General features: G+C 31.1%; 1 protein-coding gene across 1 annotated transcript; it reads left to right on the top strand.

Annotated features, from left to right (window-relative positions):
* Positions 1–1,818: 1,818 nt before the first annotated feature.
* LOC123653855 (sorting nexin-13-like) lies at positions 1,819–18,637 on the top strand. The gene is made up of 24 exons (XM_045589833.1): positions 1,819–2,018; positions 2,101–2,212; positions 2,369–2,583; positions 3,082–3,302; positions 3,907–4,059; positions 4,486–4,658; positions 4,843–4,959; positions 5,040–5,154; positions 5,969–6,097; positions 6,584–6,801; positions 8,292–8,359; positions 8,754–8,797; positions 8,947–9,102; positions 9,524–9,619; positions 10,104–10,217; positions 10,305–10,438; positions 10,696–10,908; positions 11,546–11,642; positions 12,554–12,633; positions 13,019–13,137; positions 13,432–13,500; positions 14,000–14,106; positions 17,444–17,557; positions 18,540–18,637. The coding sequence occupies exons 1-24, from the start codon at positions 1,900–1,902 to the stop codon at positions 18,635–18,637; spliced, it is 3,081 nt and encodes a 1,026-aa protein (XP_045445789.1). The 5' UTR covers positions 1,819–1,899.
* The last annotated feature ends 1,038 nt before the right edge of the window (positions 18,638–19,675 follow it).

Here is a 19,675-nt window from a genome sequence, read left to right as displayed (position 1 = left end):
TAATTGTTACAATAACAGTTGCCAAGCGAAGAGCAGGCTAATAAAGTGTGCAACTAAATTATTTAATAACTAATGACGTTAACGTAATTGTCTAACGCAGACATTCCATTTTGCAGTTAATTTTTAACTAATAACTGACGTCAAAAGATATATAAAAATATTTTTACAATTATTGTATATAACATTTACAGTGAGGCTGGCTATATAACGAAATATTTAAAAACTGTAAAGTATTTATAAATAAAGTAAAAAAAAAGTCTTCTTTAATATCATTCAAAACATAATTTTGATAGTAATTTAAATCATAATAAATAATGTTATTTGGTTTCTCAGCATCATAATAGTTTATAACGATTTTAACTCTTTCTAAGAATCATTCTATTACTTTGGTTGCTGTGTTTATGTAATGTACGTCCTATAAACGAGCAATGGTTCTATTTTAATATCTAGTATCAAACATTTGAATATTGCATTTTTATAATTATGATGGTGGATAAAAATGTGATAATATTTATAAGTGATGCGTACTTTATTGTGTGTCCCTTATATTGTCGATACATGACTGGATTTTAATTATATGATGGACAGTGTCCTATAAATGCCTGCATGTCGATGTGCTTTTTAAGCTATTAAATTTATTATATGATTATATCTTTCAATAATTAAGCTATCGAATTATGGAATTGGAAATATATAAATATTTCAAGCACTTCTAATAACTAATAATTAAAATTGTTCAAGCACTATCTGACATGTAACTGATATAACTGTGTATGTATGTGTATGTAGATGTATGTGTGTATTTAATTAGTAGTTTTTAAAAAGTAATTATTTTGAAATAGTACATTGTGTTTCGTAGTTATTTATTATCTGCAATATGTTGTATTAACAACTTTTTTGTGATGTATTTAGTTCAAAGATCAATTATCGTAAAATGTATTTGAACTGTCTTACAAAAATTAAGGGTCCCTAAAATAAATGTATTTATTTGACATGTTTGACAATAACATAATAATGTAGTAATATTATAATAAGTAGCAAAAATATAATATTGCATAACAATTCTTGTGGTCGTGTTGTATTTAAATAAATTGAATGCTGTTATAAATGTGTTTTATTTTATTATTTTAGGATTTTAATGAACCTTTATCATTTAACACGAATATAACATTGAGTTTTTGATTGTATGTAAATATTCTTGTTTTACCACAGAAGACAAATAATGGGAGTTGTTGAAAATAAACAATTTAAGAAGTAATTTAAATAAAATGTAGTTATTTGGAACTAGTGGTAGTTTAATTCGTTAAGTGTGCAAATAAAACTGGTCCAATACTTCTTTAATAACTAATAATTGCCTAAGGTTGCATATAAAAAAAAAAACCACAACTATTTAAAAATTCGTGGCCATGGTAGTGAAAACTATCATCAGAGGTCTAAATTTTTGAAAAGAATTTCGTTATTTTTTGTAACTTAAAAAAAAAGAGATATTTTTTCCTTTTGTTTTCCCAAGTAGTCATGGGCAGGTCTATTCTACGGTCTCGGCTTATCGTTGAATTTTGGGACTTCCTGTACATATGTACTCGTTAATTAAATAACGGAAGCATATAAACTTGAAAATTAGTTGATCCGTATTGAAATTGTGCAAAGATGTAAGATCACTTTGTATGTATAATTTACATAATACACCAAATAATGAGTTCGACATGAATGGAGGTCATACATAATGCTTAAAGATGATTCAGAACGCTCTCTTGTTCTCGTAAGTCATATGTCAAACGTCATCTTGACATATTTGTGATTTATTTTTGTGGTGTTTGTCGCTTACACTTTTATTTGAATTAATTTATATTTACTAATTTTTAATATTTTAAATTGCAGTGTAATCTTGACTCACGTATAATGACGTCGTTACTAAGATTTCTAGGATGGTTAGGTTTGATATCGATCATAATGATTGCCTTACTTGGTTTTGAGTTGTATCTCGCTTTGCTTACATTTTTTGTATCATTTCTATTTGGGTAAGTAATTTAATAAAATTTCAGTTGTATATTATCAACCATAATTTTGTTTAAATTATTTACTATTTAATTTAATTTACAGTGCCTTGACAATTTTGCATTTGAGTTATGATAACAAGAAAGTGTTCTCTGCAGATATTGATTGCTTAGATGATCCATTACAGCAAACAAACTTCTCTATACAATCTCCTAAGGTATTTATTTTGATTATAACACGTGTAAGAAGTATTTAATGTTTTTTTTTTAATAGTTAACATAATTTTGTAATGTCAGTATATTATTTCATATTTAAAGTTATAGTAACTTTCACCAGCAACATCTATGAATAATATTAGTGTTTTGAATTTCAGATTTTAGAACTGTTTCAGAACGAAAAACCTTTACCTAAATTTGATTGTCGTATAACAGGCAGTGAAACAGTCGATTCGTTCTTAAACGAAATTATATCAATTATAATTAATGATTATGTCACTCCATGGTATGAACTTATTACGGACGATCAAGAGTTTACTTCACATGCAATAAGAAAACTTGTAGTTGCAGCAGGAGCCAATGTCTCAAATCGGTGATTAATTAAATTATGACTGATATTGCAATTTCTCAAGTATAAATTATATTTATAAACATTAAGATAAATAGAAAAAATGTTATTGACATAGTTGATAGTTAACACTTTATAATTTACGAAGTAAACAATATGTTTATTATGTGTCAATAATTCAGTGACTATTTTATTCCATCTTAATATATAATTTACGTCATTATACTTGATTAAAATATTATATATATATATATTTTATACGAAGTAATTGATATGAACAAAATTGTATATTTATTTTAATAAGCCGGTAAGTAAGGTGGAGCTTTAATAATTAATACAGGCTACTTCCCAGAAACAAAATATACAAGAGAACTTACTTTTATAGAAATATTTGTAGGAAGTTTAAAATTTTCGAAAAAATGTAATCTTCTACTATTAACTCAAATATTTAAAGAACTTTTATATTTTACTAATTTACAGTTATTCAAATGCTTAACTAGCATACATTTCCCGTGATTCTAGAGTAAAAAGTGTAGATTGGATACACATGCTGTCTACGAGATTTCCTGAAGAGTTAACTCTACATTTAAAGTTATACAAGCAGTCTAGGGTGCGGTTGAAACATATACAATTGGTGAATGCCAAAGAGGTCAATGGTTCGTCAAAACTGAGTCCCAAGAAACAGGAAGAGAAAAAAACCCACAGGAGAAATAAAAGTGAAACTGATTTGTCATGGCCACCGGGTAAACCATATATGCATGTTTTTGAAATAATTGTGATTTTTCTCAGATAAAAATATATCTGTAGGAGTAGATAGATTTATTATTTTATGTAAAAAATAATTGTATGTTTAAAAAAAAACCTAAAACATTGAATAACAAAGTTATAGGAGAACATAGTTTGACTTAACTTCAAGGGAAATTTTTGATCTATCAATTTGTAGTAGTTTAAATTTAATATGTTAGTATAAAAGAAAAATTGAACTTTTAAATATTTCTGTGGAAGTGTGTAAACTAGGTCTCAGATTCTGTGCTCCTTAGTTTGTATATTACACCACATCCATCATCAAATGTGAAGGAACAGAGCAAAAATTGTATGAGTGTTGCTTCAGAGAAATTTCATAATCTCACTCACTTTTATAGAGTTATACTCATTGATATAAAGCAGGATAAGTGAAAGTGAGAAAATTATAATACTGTACATAAATTAAAAATTCAAATTCAATCCTAAATAAATTTTGGTTCTGATTTTGTCACAAGATTATATGCATTAAGAATTATAGTTCTAAGTTAGGGGTTGTTTTTTTTTACATTTCCAATGTCCATTGTAAGTTTTCTCGATTTTCAGATACACAAACATTTGGAAAATCGAAATTCTACAGTAGTTCAGAGAATATAAGCAGTAGTAACATAAGAGATCTTTTCTTTGATTTGGAGTGTTCAATGGAGAATAAGCAAATATGTCGAGATATATTTTGCAGTGATCCCGAGAAGGAAAATGGTAAAAATTTTAAAATGTATCTATTTAATTATATTATAATGCTACTGGAACAACTTACTATTAATAATATACATACAAAGTAAATAGTTTATGATTAATATGTCATTTAAAGAAGTATACCATTACTTATAGTAAGGAATAAATCGTCAACCCGCATTGGAGCAGCATGGTGGATTAAGCTCTGATCCTTCTCCTACATGGGGAAAGAGGCCTATGCCCAGTAGTGGGCTATAACAGGCTGAAGCAAGCAGTTCCCGTCGCAGTTGTTTTTGTAACTAATAAATATTTTGTTCTATTTTTGTACCTAATTTCACGATTCAGTCAGTAAAATCCCACATCAGGGCATATGCCTCTTTCTCTGTGTAGGAGAATGATTACCTAAAGAAGTACCCAATTTAATTAATAATCCCTAATGATAAATTTCAGCATTACTCTGTGAAGTGTCAGAAGCGGTATTATACCTTATTGCACCGGAAGAAGCTTGGAAATGTCATGCATTAAAATTAATACTTATAGATTTAATATCATCAATTGTTTTGAAGCCATTGATTAACTTGTTAAGTGATCCCGACAATATTAATAGAACTATTATAAGATCTGTAAGTAAATTTAAAAAATTCTCATACACATCCTAACAATAAAAATTTAGTATAAATTACACAATACATTATTTTTATTATATTAGTAATTTTGTAAAACTAAGTTTCATTTAAAACAATCCATAGATTTGTTTGGAAACTAGTTATTTTGAACATAATACATAAATATGTATTGTTTTAACAGTGCTGTCGTGATTCCTGTTTGTCTTCGGAATTGTTTCTTTTGGTTATAAGATCCTGCAGCGACGCTGAAGAGTTAGACGCAACACTTGAACTAGTTCAGAAAGATATACAGAAATTGGTAAGTGTCTATAGTCGCTTATCTAAATAGCCTACTTCAACTGGTCAATAAAAAAATATATATAAGATAAATTTTTATAGCATTCTAGAGACAGCGCCGGAGAATGGGAATTACAAGATCGCCAAAAGTTATCGTCCTTGCAATACGTGGCTAGAATTATTCAAGCCAGAAGAGCTACACTTGGACCTCAAGAAGGTAAAGTATACTAGTAATTAGTGTGCCATCAAAACTCACCTTCAAGGAACCACACACTCACTTCTGAACCATACTTATGTATTCATAATTTGGTATTGTATATTATATATTTGTGTATGATTGATATCATCATATATATTTATATGCTAAGGTTAAGATGTATGCCTCCCTTTTTAGAAAAAACCTCACAAATACTCCACATAAATTATATATCATTTTATAGATAACTGCTTGCTCTACCGGCATCCACAACTAAAAAAACTATTATGTATTGCTTTTGTTTTTGTAAATTAATTAATTATTAAAATTATATATTTGGTAGTGTGAAGAAAAGGGAGGATCCTCCAACCAGACGGGTGTTGTGTCTGGTGGGCTACTGGCCCGACGGTTGTTGTGGGGATCTTGTATATATACTTAATGACTTTGAAAACTCTGATAGCGCGATGTAGCATACGTCAGTTTTCTCTAATTACGTAGTTTGTAGTCGTTCGTATTTCGCGCGATAGATGTCGCCACATATATATAGATATACATTGAGACACAATACAGCAATGCTATCTGACGGTTTTAATTTTGAAACAACGTCAACATTATTGACGGTCGATCTACACTGCGAATATTGTTTATAAAGAAGTTTTACTTTTACTTATTAGTATTACTTATTAAGTGCGAATTATTCGCCCAGGTTTTGCTAGTGTATGTTTAATTCAGGGATCTGTTTACGACAATTTACAAATTAAGAAATTAACAATGAAATAGTGTAATCTGTCTTAATTTTAATTTATAAAAGTATTATAATTATATAATTTTTTAGGCGCTTCAAACAATAGTAGTACAGAAAAAGTTTCAGAGGAAGTAATGAGAACATTAAAGTTTTTGAGGGCTGTAGCTGCTTGGAAATCGAATGCACAATATTTGCTCGAGATTGAATTAAATGAAGCAGGTAATTTTGTTTCCATTCGCTACATAATAACAATCAGAAATAGAAATTTAGAGCGAACCTATTTATTATCATATATATTTTTTAAAATCTCTTCATAGCTAAAAAAATTATTTTTGAATAAATAGAAAGTATATTGTGATATATAAATTGGGTGAAAGAAGTAAAATGATATGACAATAAAAATCGTAAATTATAGCATTAGGTGTATGATGTAAGTAAGAATGATTGTATTTTATCTTTATTGATTATTACTGTTTTGACGTTTTGTTACTGTTTTGAATTAATTTTGGGCTCCGTGTTGAAAGAAAAATACTGTGCTGAAGCCCGCACATCTCAGAAGGAACTCCTGGACACATTATGTAGCTAATACTAACGCTATCAATATTATCATTATAACAATATCTCATAACGTCTAAACATCAATTAATTCAAAATATTAAAAAACTAAAAACACTTACCATTATCCTGAAATCAATCGTTCTTCAGACGCACCCCAAACGTCGAAAGCGGTGATCGACAACTTAAGATCGTCAGCCCTAGAACTATGCGACATGTACTTAGCACCAAGCCGTGCTGGGGTGATGGGGGCGAAGAACTGTCACGCTGAGCTGGTGAGGAAGATCACCACTGAGGGTGAGGAGTTCAGCAACAATCCGGTGATATGCTTCGATGAGATTCAGAAGTGTGTGTGTGATGCCTTGGAGGTGAGTTATTAGGTAAAATTATGATATTGGTGAGGGGTGAGATATATGTGGACGTGTTCGGTTGGTTATGTCTCTTGAATTGTCACGCTCAACTGGTAACTGCTTTGATGAGATTTAAAAGAGTGTGTGTGTGTGTGATGTGATGAACGTGAATAGTAAGTGTACTGATGCCTTTATTTTAAAGGATAATTTATCGGAGATACAGTGTCAGAATCGGTGACAGAGACTCGCGTAACCGAGAAACGAAAAGAAAAATAGATCTTATATTGTTTTAAGCTAACACGGTCATTTTTCATATTTAAATTTATATTTGCTTGAGTGTTTATCACGTTTATTGTTCTATCTATCTAAGAATCTAAGAAGGAAGAGGGTATACAGATTTTTCTGATCTGTCGCCTTCTCCAAGTACCGTACGTCATTCATCATGGCGATTAAAACATCGGGACCTCAACAAAACAATAAACCTGGTAAGCCACCCGAACAAATATAAATTTAAATATGAAAATAGATCTTAGATATTATAGAGATAGAGGGAAAAAAGTTGGTAATATTTTATGTATTATTATGTATATTATGTTTACAAGAGATGGAAAGTGTGAAAGTGATATTGAAAGAAGAGTGAATGCAGAAAACAGGCTGAATGGAGCTTTGCACTCCTTTATGAGCAGTCAGGAGGTATCTAACAAGGCTCGTTTGGCTGTGCGTGAGGGGGTGTTGGTTCCGACACTCATGTACGGAAGTGAAAGTTGGGTATGGCAGAAGAAACATGAAAGCAGAATAAATGCAGTTGAGATGAGAGCGTTAAGAAGTATGATAGGAGTTAGACTGAGTGACAGGATTAGAAATAGTGAGATAAGGAAACTTTGTGGTCTGAAAGAAGATGTTGTGACAAAAATTGAGAAAGGTATGCTCAGATGGTTTGGTCATGTCGAGAGAATGAGTGAAGAACGATTGACGAAAAAAGTGTATAAGGCGAGTGTGGATGGAAGGGTTGGAAGGGGTAGACCTAGGCGGACGTTCCGAGACCAAATAAGGGACGTCTTGAAAAAAGCCGAAACCGAAGAGCATGTATGAAGGGAGTAATGAAAGTGGACGAAGCGAAAGAAGTATGTAAGGATCGTAGCAATTGGAAAGAAGTGGTCTCTGCTTACCCCTACGGGAAAGAGGCGTGATTATATGTATGTATGTATGTATGTATTTTATCTTTCGATTGGATCCAGTACTACATGTGTGTAACATGTAAGTAATTGATATTTGGGAGGTAACAGGAAAGATGTGGAGGTATTATTGTGGGTTTGTGTTCGTAAGATATAAATTAAATCATCATCTTATTTTCCATTCCAATGTTTGGAGGCTTCTCTACCCTTGATGCCTTGGATATGAGTGTCAGAAAGGTCTAAATATTTAAGCGAATATGTTGTTATAACCCAATTATAATTAGGTTGTAAAATTTCTAAATGCAAAAATCATATGTAATTCTTTGTTTCTAGGATGATCCATCGTGGCAAGCCGATTTTATGATGGACAGTGACAGAGATACGCCAGATAAAATTAATAGGTGATTATCAAATACAACCGTTCTGATGTAGTGGTGCGAGTAGTTGCCTAAAACACCGACGGATTGCGGGTTCGAATCCCGCTCATGATGGATATTTGTATTTTTAAAAATATTCCTTTCTGGTTAGGTTGTCTGTCCTTTTTGTTCTCCCCACCGTGCCTCGCAGAGCACGTTAAGCCGTCGGTCCCGGTTGTTATAATAAAAACCTGATAGCGATCGTTACCCATAGTAGCACCTGCAGTGGAGCAGTGTGGTGGATTATGTTCCAATTCTTTTCCTACGTGGAGAAAGTGGTATATGCCCAGCAGTGGAACAATACAGGCTGAACTTTTCTCAAATACGAATTTCTAACATATAAAATATTTATCATTAAAGTTCCTTTTAATTTTTCTAGTGAATTCGGACGAGATAGCAAAGTGGATAACCATAAATATAGCGGTGAGTTTTGTAATCCTTTTAGTTTTTGCATAGGGTCGGTTTTAGGAATAATTTAATAAAAATAAAACACACTAAAAAGTAGAATTGTATCATTATTTATTTTTATTATTTTTTTTTAACGTTATTTATCTTATCAATATTATCAACAGAGAAGTGCAAGAGAATAATGAAGACATGTCTCAGCCAGTTGCCAAAATTATTTAACAAAACGAAGTATAAATATAATTATACAAACAAGTCCTCAACCTTTCCCCGCTCCTTGACCCGAAGAGTTCCGAGTAACAGGAATCATACGATACCCAAATGTAATTGTGGGTAGAAGTTCAATATATTAGTATAACCGCTAGAGTTTTCTTTATATTTTGCTCCTTTGCACGATATTGGCGTGCTTCCTCAGTTTGCATGGAAACATATGCTGTTGATTGTAAAACAAAAACACCTATTCCCTATTTCGTAGGGCTGATGTAGCTATTATTTACTTAGTTTGGTACGATTTGAGGTTGTCTATACGTTTTTATTTTTACTCGATTGATATTTTTCCCAAAAATTACCAAAGAAAAGAACAAAAGTTTTAAGTAATACAAAAAAAAAATCTATCTTTCAAAATAAAATTTGGGCCGCAGATGTTTTGAAGTAGGGACAGTTAGAGAGTTCAGTGGTTTTGAAATGTATGGACGGCCGAAAAGATGGAGTCGTTTATTTCATGCGTTTTCATTATACCCACAGGTGATGTAGTTTTACCGGTTTCGGGAGCGAGGCATAACCGATCAAGATCTGATATTGTTGGTAGTTTTGCTCAGAAAATCGTACACGAAAGTGCAGGTGAGTTGAAGGATCTAAACTTAATCTTAGATAATCGAAAAATAGTAATATTAATCTTATATATAAAGTTCTCGTGTCACAATGTTAGTTACAATACTCCTCCGAAACAGCTGGACCGATTTTTATGAAATTTTGTGTGCATATCGGGTAGGTTTGAGAATCGGCCAACATCTATTTTTCAGACCCCTAAGTTATAAGTAAATCTTTACTTTTTTCGGACGTTTTCCAACATTATGGCGCAATTTTCTTAACTTTTCTTAAGGAACTTCCACAAAGTATTAGAAATCTTTAAAAAAATCTGCTAGTTAATTCAGCCGTTCTTGACTTTAGCACGTAGCAACACAGCAATTTATTTTTATATAAAAATTCAAAATAAAAGCATTAAATCGCGTATGCTAATATCTTATGTATTTTCAAGGTATCCTAAATGATTTATATTTATTCTAATTTTTTTTCAGTCTTTATTTAATATCTATATTTTTAGGTCCATCAAATCTAAAATCGGCTAACAAAAGCAACTTATCTCTATCCCACTCAGCTATTAGCCAAAGTGCAAAGAATATGATGTCGCCACTATCGGCTTATATTATAGAAACAGGTATGATAATATCCCATAATTGTATTTATTTTTCTAATTCTAACACTTTTCAATGTTTTAATATTGATTTACGATATGAAATTTTAGCTCTAGTCCAAGATAAAGGTAGAACGTTTGGAATATATGCGATTGCGGTAACTAGAGCTTCTGATAATGAAGTATGGCACATATACAGGCGATATAGCGACTTTTATGACTTACACGCTTCTATTAAAGATAAGGTAAAAACAATAAGCAATTATTTTAGCCACCCAGGTGAGTCGAATCCACAAAAATTTGAACAGAGTTCTCATCACGAAAATTTTTTTATAAAAACGCCTTTTGATAAAACTATTTTTAATGTTTAAATTTTGTGGATTGGACCGCTCTTTCTTTTCACTAACTAAACCATTTTTTTCTAATAAAACAAAATAAAGTTTTCATTGAATTATTATTAAAACAAACAATTAAACTTTTTTTAATTGAAAATTATTTGCAGTGGCCAGAATTAGCCACACTACAGTTTCCAGCGAAGAAGACATTTCAGAATACATCGAGAAGTGTACTAGAGAGTCGAAAGCGAGTGCTCAATAGTTACTTACAAAGTTTAACAAGTATTTCAAGAGATCCTAGATATATGGCCCTTCTGTCATCGCAGTATTTAGGAGGTTTCCTCAGTCCAGAGATACAGACAGAGAGACATGGTAATTCGGTAAGACATACATGTGATGTATTAAGTTTTGATATTGTGCCTATAACTGATTGGGTTTGGTGTTAAGAAAATAGTGGCTTATCAATGCAATGGCAAGCTAAAGGCGTATTCACACTGTGGTGAATGTTAAACCATTAATATCGTCGATTGTTAACCTACTTTTATTTATGATAAGGAATTTCATTTTGAAAAATTGACAAAAACTTGTCTGGTTTGTCTGTTGGTCAATTTAAACACAACACTAATTTACTGTGATCTAATTGGTCAAGGGTCGTGGCTTAGTTGAGTGACAATCATGACTCACTATTTTCTTATAGCAAATATACAATGGATTATGGGGAAATTGTGAAGTTTTAGTTCATTAAAAACGTATTAAACTTTTGCAAAAAAATAAGAGTTTATTTTGAATGGGATTACTGCAAAATTGAAACTTGATTTTTCTGTTGTTTATATTATATTCTAAAATAAATGTGATGAGAGGACTTTATGTATCTGAGTGGTTATTTGTGAAGGGTTAATTTTGGTATGACACCTTGAATCTTTTATAATGTGTATCTTTTGTACGAGTAAATATTTGTATCCAGTATTTTCATACTGTATAATATTAAATAATATATTCAAAATGAAATGTTTTTAGATCGATGCGCTTCTGGTTAATTCTATAAAGGCCGGTATGAGGACTTTGAAAAGTATGCCGGATCAGTTCGCCAACACTGTGGACGGAGTTATGGACGGTAATTTTTTTTTTGTATTTTTTTTTAATACCACTATAGTATCAAAAAAGCGTATGGTTTGTCTATCAATAAACGGATATCATAGACTATTAAAGCCTGCAACACCAGAAGTATTACAAGCGCGTTGTCGACCCCCCCTCCACCGACCCCTCCTCCAGAAGCTCTGGTCACCTTACTCACAGCAGGAACACAATACCACTTAAGAGTATTATTATTTAGCTGTGATCTTCTGAAAGGTCCAGTTACATCCCCAGATGGACTGCTATAAATTTCGTACAAGATAAAAAAATATTGTAGTTGATGTGAAGCTACTTAATAATTGCGTTTAAAAAAAAGCAAATATATAATAAAAGCCAGCGGTAAAATACCCAATCTTCGTAAAAATAATCTTGTACCGAATAAATTGCTTGGTTATTAGGCTTTTTTGTAAAACCAAAACTTTGGTTTTATAGTTCTTTTTGTATTTCCTTTTCTTATATGATAAATAGCAAATGCACACTACATTTGCTAAATTAGGCTTGATTAAATTTAGTAGTATAGGGGAAGCCTCTGTCTAGCAGTGGACTGTTAAGGGCTGATGGATAGATGGATGGATGGAAAATAAGATGGATGGAGGGATAACAAGGTTCCACAACCATCTTGGAACTTAAGAAGCCGACCGATGGCGGGATAACCATCCAACTGCTGGCTTTGAAATACACAGGCCGAAGACGCTGCTGCCCGTCTTCGGCCTGTGTATTTCAAAGCCAGCAGTTGGATGGTTATCCCGCCACCGGTCGGCTTTTTAAGTTCCAAGGTGGTAGCGGTGTGTTATCCCTTAGTCGCTTCTTACGACACCCACGGGAAGAGAGGGGGTGGCTATATCCTTTAGTACCGTAGCCACAAAATAATTAATGTTTATTATTGCACAGGTATATCAAAAGTTTTTCAAGGGAAGAGTGGTGAAAACTATGATAACGTGAAGCCAGCACATTCCAACGAAGTACAAGATGTAAGTTGCGAAGAAGCGGTATTGTAGTCTGTGTAGTAGTTACTTGTAATTTCATAAAGATTGTGCTCTGGACTCCTAGTGCTTTATATAAAAATGTAAAAAATATCGAATAAATTTTGAGAAGATCGATCTAGAAAGTTCTTGAGTATATTTTATAAAGCATGTCTTAAATCAGGGTATAAAATATGTTTTTTTTTTTAATAAAAGTTTTTGAAAAATGATTTCCACATCGAATTGTACTTTTGGCTTAATAATTGTATTGATTGATTGATTAATCCCGTAAAATCCCACTGCTGGGCATAAACCTCTTTTTCTATGTTGGAGATGGGTTTATTTAAATGCTGGTATGAAATTTTGATAGAATTTGTTTTTGGTGTTTTAATAGGATAGTGATGAAAGCGTGCCTTTAAGACTATTGGAGGAAGTTTTGGGTATTCGGGGCTTATGGTTGAGACGGCGTCTTCTGGCGCCGTTGAGGACTATAATCGCAGACAGAGTTAACAAGTATGTACTTATAAATACACAGAAATAAAAAATACCTACAATGCCTTTAATATTTATTGGAAGTTAACTTCAGTTTAGGATATTAAGAGCTTATTGTTGATAAAATTTTCTAATTTGAGTCAGTTTAAATATATCATTGACTACTAACGTTAAGGTAACGCCACATTTTACTACTAACATAAGACTGTCCTAAAATTTTAGTTTTTTAAATTATGATTATATTTCATTTAATTTACACGTCGCGTTTATTCTACGAACATATAATAAGATATAATTATGTTGGTTTGTTTGCAGAAAAGTTTTAGAATTTGTATCATCGTTGACATCACCGCGGAATGTAGTACAATATTTGAAAACGTTCAAGTAAGTTGACATATCTTTAGACCTTTCAAAGTTGATATTGTAAATGCAAAAGTTTGTGACGATGGATAAAATGTATGTTTGTTGTTCTTTCACTCAATAACTACTGAACAGATTGTTACGTATCTGGATAGTCAGAATAACACATATCCTACATTTTGTAACAAAATTTTTAAGAGCGGAAATGAAGCAGGTAAATAATAATAATAATAACATTTATTTCAGGACTAGCCCATATAGTGTTAGTAACAATGTTTCTTATAACCTAGTGTTAGTACAGAAAATTTAAAATAACAACATTTTTTATATTTACATTCTATTACATTATTATACTATTCATATTACATGGAGCTTTATCCAATGTCGCCGCATAGGACTCTCCCATCGATCTACAAACACTTTCAGAATAACGTAAAACAGCGTGGCTCAGATATAGTATATTATAACAAATCAATATATATATTTTTAAATTCAATTGTGTATAAAATAATAATTTCTTTAGACAGTGGTTGACAAACCGAGATAATCCGAGCGCAGTGGCTAGAGATTCAGCTACAAAGGCCAGGACGAGAGTTGCCGCTAAAGTTGCTTTATTGTCAGCCGCTTCAGGTAATATTTATATTTTAAAAACTGTAAAAAATAGTATGTTATTTTTTGTTATGTATGATAGAGGAATTTCCTTCATATAGTTATCGTTAGAACAATAATTTGCAGGTATTTCAAGAATTAAATCAATAAATATTTTTTAATGTTAAAGTAAGACGAGGAAGTCTTATTTATTTATTTATTTATTTATTCTTAATGTACACCAAAATACAGACACATATAAAGAAAGATACAATACAAGATGTACAAAGGCGATCTTATCGCTAAATAGGAAGTCAGAAGATCTATTGCAAATTTAAGCGCGGCTTCTATATTTTAGCAATGGTATCTATTGGTTATGAAGCGATTATAATCAAATATTTCATAAAATATAATACCTTTTAATATTTTTTAGTGGTCGCCGAGAGGTCGAAATTCGACCATAATTAAAAATTTAAATTAAAGAAAACCAAAAATAATGAAAATAAAGAACCTTTTTAAAAAAAATTCAATTTGACTACAGACTGACAATCAAAAAAAAAGTGTAATATGCGTGTGTGTGTCAAATACATGGTAGTGTGTGTAATGTGTTTTTTTATTGATTTAATGTACTTTTTATGCATAATTAAAAAAATGAGCATTCTGCACTTCTTCTCCATATAAACTATAAGTGTGCGAAATTTCATACTTCTCCGTCCGCGTAATTTTCGTAAAAGGGGTATAAAGTTTTTGTGGCACGTATTAATATATAGATTAGGCACTTGAAATAGTGTTAATATTATTTAACACGTTGCTATCGAAAAAAATTTTTAATTTTAAAAATTAACGTACAAATAAAAAATAATTAAAAATTCTTTATTTGGAGGGTTGAAGCTTATAATGGTATCGTTTCGAACATAACGCAAAACGTTTCATAAAATATTTTATTGCCGTTTCACAACAGCAGCGATATTCACAATCCTCTATGAAATTTATAGAAAAATTAAACATAATCTATTGTATTATCTGTATTGTGACAATACGCGATTTTGTGTAAAGATTACACATATTAAAGATTTTTAGGATTTTTTATTATATTTGTAAACATAATTTTTATATAACAACGCTGTATGTTATATTTATCTTATGTGGCACAGAACTTCAGCACAACTGCAACAAATTGGATTTTTTTTGCGTTCGTTATTGTGGTCTAAAAAAAACCGATATGTTTATGAAAATTAAAATATGACGGAACCAAATTTGTCGAGATAGCTAGCTACAAATTATACTCTTAATTTGCCATAGTAATATTTGATTTCGACATGTAGACGTTACAGTAATATTTCAATGTTCAATTCGACGTTAAAAATATATCAAAATCAGTGTAATTTTCAACTCGAAGATAAAATCCGTTAACAGAATATAAAGATGAAGTACAAAAGTTCATTTCGTTAATTCAATGAAAACACTGAATATAGAATTTTGAGGTTAAACCATGGTTGAGTTACGCGATTCTTAATTTGGCGAACGGCCAAATGTTTCAGGCTTTATCAATGCGATATGAGACACGCTATTGTGCGGTTGATACTAATTTACTATGTTTTTAAAATATTGGCCACGATATTGGTATGTGTTGAAAATATTTTTGTCGGTCCCGCGATATAACTGTGTGCGGTTGAATTTATTTTCATAATGATTGCCAATTAGCTCGTTTATTGAAAAGTTAATTGATAATTAATGTATTTTTTTTGTTTTGTCTTTGTTTGTTTATGAATTTGTTTGTAGGTTAATTATTGTATATTTTAATATCATAGCTGATGTTTTAAAATTGATATAATTATCCAGAAATTGATATAGAACAATACTTTAATACATAATTAACATGATATTTTTTAATTTGATTAATATACACACATTATTGTTATACTCTGACTCGAATCGGGAATCGAGTCCATTGGAAAACCATTGGAACGGAAAATCTAGTCAAACAACTTAATTTTTTCTTTAAGAAGGTCTTGAAAGAACGTCAGCGCCTACCAAACAAATAAAACTCCATACGTTAAATTTTATGCAGATCATACTGAAAAAATTCTATTCATGGACATTGTTTAATTTTGCGGAATGTATTCCGGATTAAAAAAATATACTATATATGGCATAATTATAATATCATGTCTGATATTATGATTAATAAAATTGTAAGCGATAGATGTATATGCTTGAGAGATATTTAGGAAAAAATATACAGGTCCATATGAGAACAATAGAAGCCAAACATTATTTTTTTAAATTTTTGTCTGTCCTGTGAATGTTTGTTTCGCCATTACGCAATGAAATGATACGTGAAATTAGATTCAGTTATTATAGTTTGTGATCTTGGAAGTTTACCTTAATGTATGACGATGTAGGTTTCATTTTGATACGAAAAAAATATATATTAGGTACTGTATCACTTATGTCGTTTTGAAGAAATGTAATAAGCAACGCAGACAGAGTTACGAGTATTCTCAAGTAGGTATATAGTTAGTCTATTAATTATTTTATAATTTTATTTTCATAGGATCCTTTTAGAAAATCTTGGGTTTAGATGGTATCATTTATTATCTACGTTATTACAATTAAGCCGATGTAACTTAATCGTTGAAACGATTAACAATGTTTATTTTAGTTTTCCTAATGGCCCTGAGTAAGTTTTAAATGAAAGACTAATTTTTAAAAATGAACTAAAAATTTAGTCCAGACAGAATATCTATACTAATATCACAAGGTTGGTAAGTTTGTTTGTTTAATAGCGTGAACAATTCTTTGAGTGTAGGATAGTCCATTTACCGAGGAAGGGCATTTTTTCCTCAAATTAATGCGTGTAAAACCGCGCGACACAGCTAATTTAATAAGAAAATTGAACTTCTAAATGCGATGCTAAGCGCAAAACTTGAACTTGAGATCAGTTGGACCAATTCGGCTAATTTTTTTTTTTTTAAAGATTTTCCAATAATTTGTGCAAGGTTGTTAAGGAATGCGAAGATTGGTCAGCTAGTTTATCATAAATTAATTTATAGAATATAATTTTTTTAATCATCAATACATATAATATCATCAGTAAATGTAATATATTTGTGCACGCTAATCTCAGAAACGGCTTATCCACTAATATATTGTGACTTCACTTAACATTTAGTGTTTGTTTCATGTCAATCGGTTCATTAATAAAAAAGCTATGCCAATTTAAAGAATCACGTTGAACATGTAAATACCCAAAACGATAGTGTTTATAATCCAAAATAAACCAAAAGATATATCCAAAAAATGCTTTTCAAAGTCACTATTCCACGCGGACGAAGGTGTGGGCACAGCTAGTATAAAATAATTTCAATTGTTTCAGACGATCTCAGACACATAGTGGGCACTGATGCAGCTAGAAGAGGCCTCTTAACTGTCTTTGATATGTTCCAAACTCAAGAAATAAATAAACGGTTACTCTTTGTGTTACTTGAAGGTAAATTATTTATTTAACTTTTTATTTGTTGACGTTATGCGCATTATGTTTTGATATTATTTCAGTAATTGTATAATTGAGGGATATGGGAAGTGAAATCTTGTGAAACGCTGACTTGCTGATAGGGTGACGTTTTCCGGCGGAACGTGTTTTGCGAGAAAGAGATGAATATATCTTTAAATATCACATCGTTTTTAAGAAGTAAACGCCAGTCGCGTATCGGAGTTGAAACGCGCTTTTTGAAGTAAAACTTCTTTACGCACGCTTGAATCGGGGAGTAAGCTGGTAAATGCGAGACGGAGCGTTACGAAAAGGGTGATCGGGCGAGGCGAACAGGGCCAGAGAGAGAGAGTGGTGCAAGCACACATTTTCTTTCTCTCTTTCTCTCATAGCCAGTTACCAGTTAGTTTAGGTTTTGTGTATCTAAGACACAGTGCAGGTCTATTGTGCAGGCCAAAGCTAAAGAACTTCAGTCGCAGTGGTCTAAAGCAAACTCGTTTTTTTAGACGATGACTCGTTATTTTTTGTAAGTTTGTCTAAAACTATTATCATCATTAAGTGGCAATTTTAATACTAATTTTTATTTTATTTTTCTTTGCTTTACTGGACTGATAAGGGTCCATTCATAAATCAAGTTATACGAATTTTACGATTTTTCGAATCTTTTCGAGTTTCGAGTGTGTTTGTACGACACTATTTTTATTTATATTTAAATTATTTTTCAATACGATCAACATCAATCAAACATAGTTATGAAAAGTTATAGAAAATTATCAAAATAAAAGGTTCGCCAAGGAACTAATTGTCACACTTCGTCGAAAGGGGAGGGCCTTTGCCTGTGACGTAATTTATGCATATACTGAGAAGGATAAACCTAAAAAAGTCGAAAGGTTTTAATTTTTAGGTTGGAGGAAGCTAGTGAAGGTCACAAACATATTTTTTTATTATTATAATTCTTAACAAAATATAAATTTTCTTACAGTGACGCTGTGTAATCTCTTCCCTGACAATAATATCCAGGAGATGTTCAAGAAACTGTATTTGAATTCAACGCGAGTGCCGGTCGTAAAAAACCCGTAAATGTATTTTAGTAAATATATTTAGTGTTGTATATTTTAATAAGTTATTTAAATAATTGTCAATTTTGAAAATTTGACCAAATGCATAATTCAAATGTGTTCTTAAGGTAGGTACTTACCTATGTAGTATTATTTTTAAAAGTTTATTGTAAATCATTGTCGAAGGAGTATTATAGAATGACGCCTTTTGTAAACTTAAACGATTGTAATGTTCGTTCCGATTAACCCCTGACGATTGTAAGTCTAACGTCAATGTGTCTGTGGCATCGTAGCTCTCGAATGGACGGGCCGTTTTGATGCGGTTTTTAACGTGAATCCGAGTATTATTGCGTTGGTTGTTAGCTATGTTTAATGTATGGTATGGTAAAAAATGTATGGTAAAAAATGTAAGTAATCCAGGAGTTGTAAAGGTATCATCACTTTTTCAAAATATTCATTATCGACATAAAATTGAATTATTGCGTAGAGAGTTTTTATATTTTTATTTTGTAGCTAGTTGAAATAAATATAAATATGGATTAAAATACTTGTTGTGATATTTTGTACCTAAATTTAATTTTTATATAACTTAGTGCTATCGTGTATGTAAAGTAGAGGCCAAAATATCTAATTGTTGTATTACATCTGAAATTATATTGTTAATGTTTGTATAATTCATATTTGAATCATATCTTTGAATGTGTGTCTGTTTGCCTTGTGAATTAAACCGAGTCAAAATGTTAGTGTATATTTGTAAATTGTAGCGAATATTTAGCTAAACCGCATACTAAACATGGAAATTAATCTATTTACAATAATTGTGTTATTTATTTTTGTGACTTATTATGAAAACTGAAATTGTACAGTTTTTTTGAACAATAAATAGTTTAATAAAAGTTCAAAAAAAATTACTTAAGTTATCATTGTGACAACACTGCTGAAACTATGAATGTATTCAGTCAAAATTCCCTTTTTTTATAAAACTAGGTCGGCAAACAAGCGTATGGCTCGCCTAATGGTAAGCGATTACCGTTGCTTATATACGATTACGTCTGCAACA

This window comes from Melitaea cinxia, chromosome 5, assembly GCF_905220565.1.
Source record: "Melitaea cinxia chromosome 5, ilMelCinx1.1, whole genome shotgun sequence".
Lineage (NCBI taxonomy): Eukaryota > Metazoa > Arthropoda > Insecta > Lepidoptera > Nymphalidae > Melitaea > Melitaea cinxia.
Note: the sequence above shows the minus strand (reverse complement) of the source record. Positions and strands in the feature narration are given on the sequence as shown.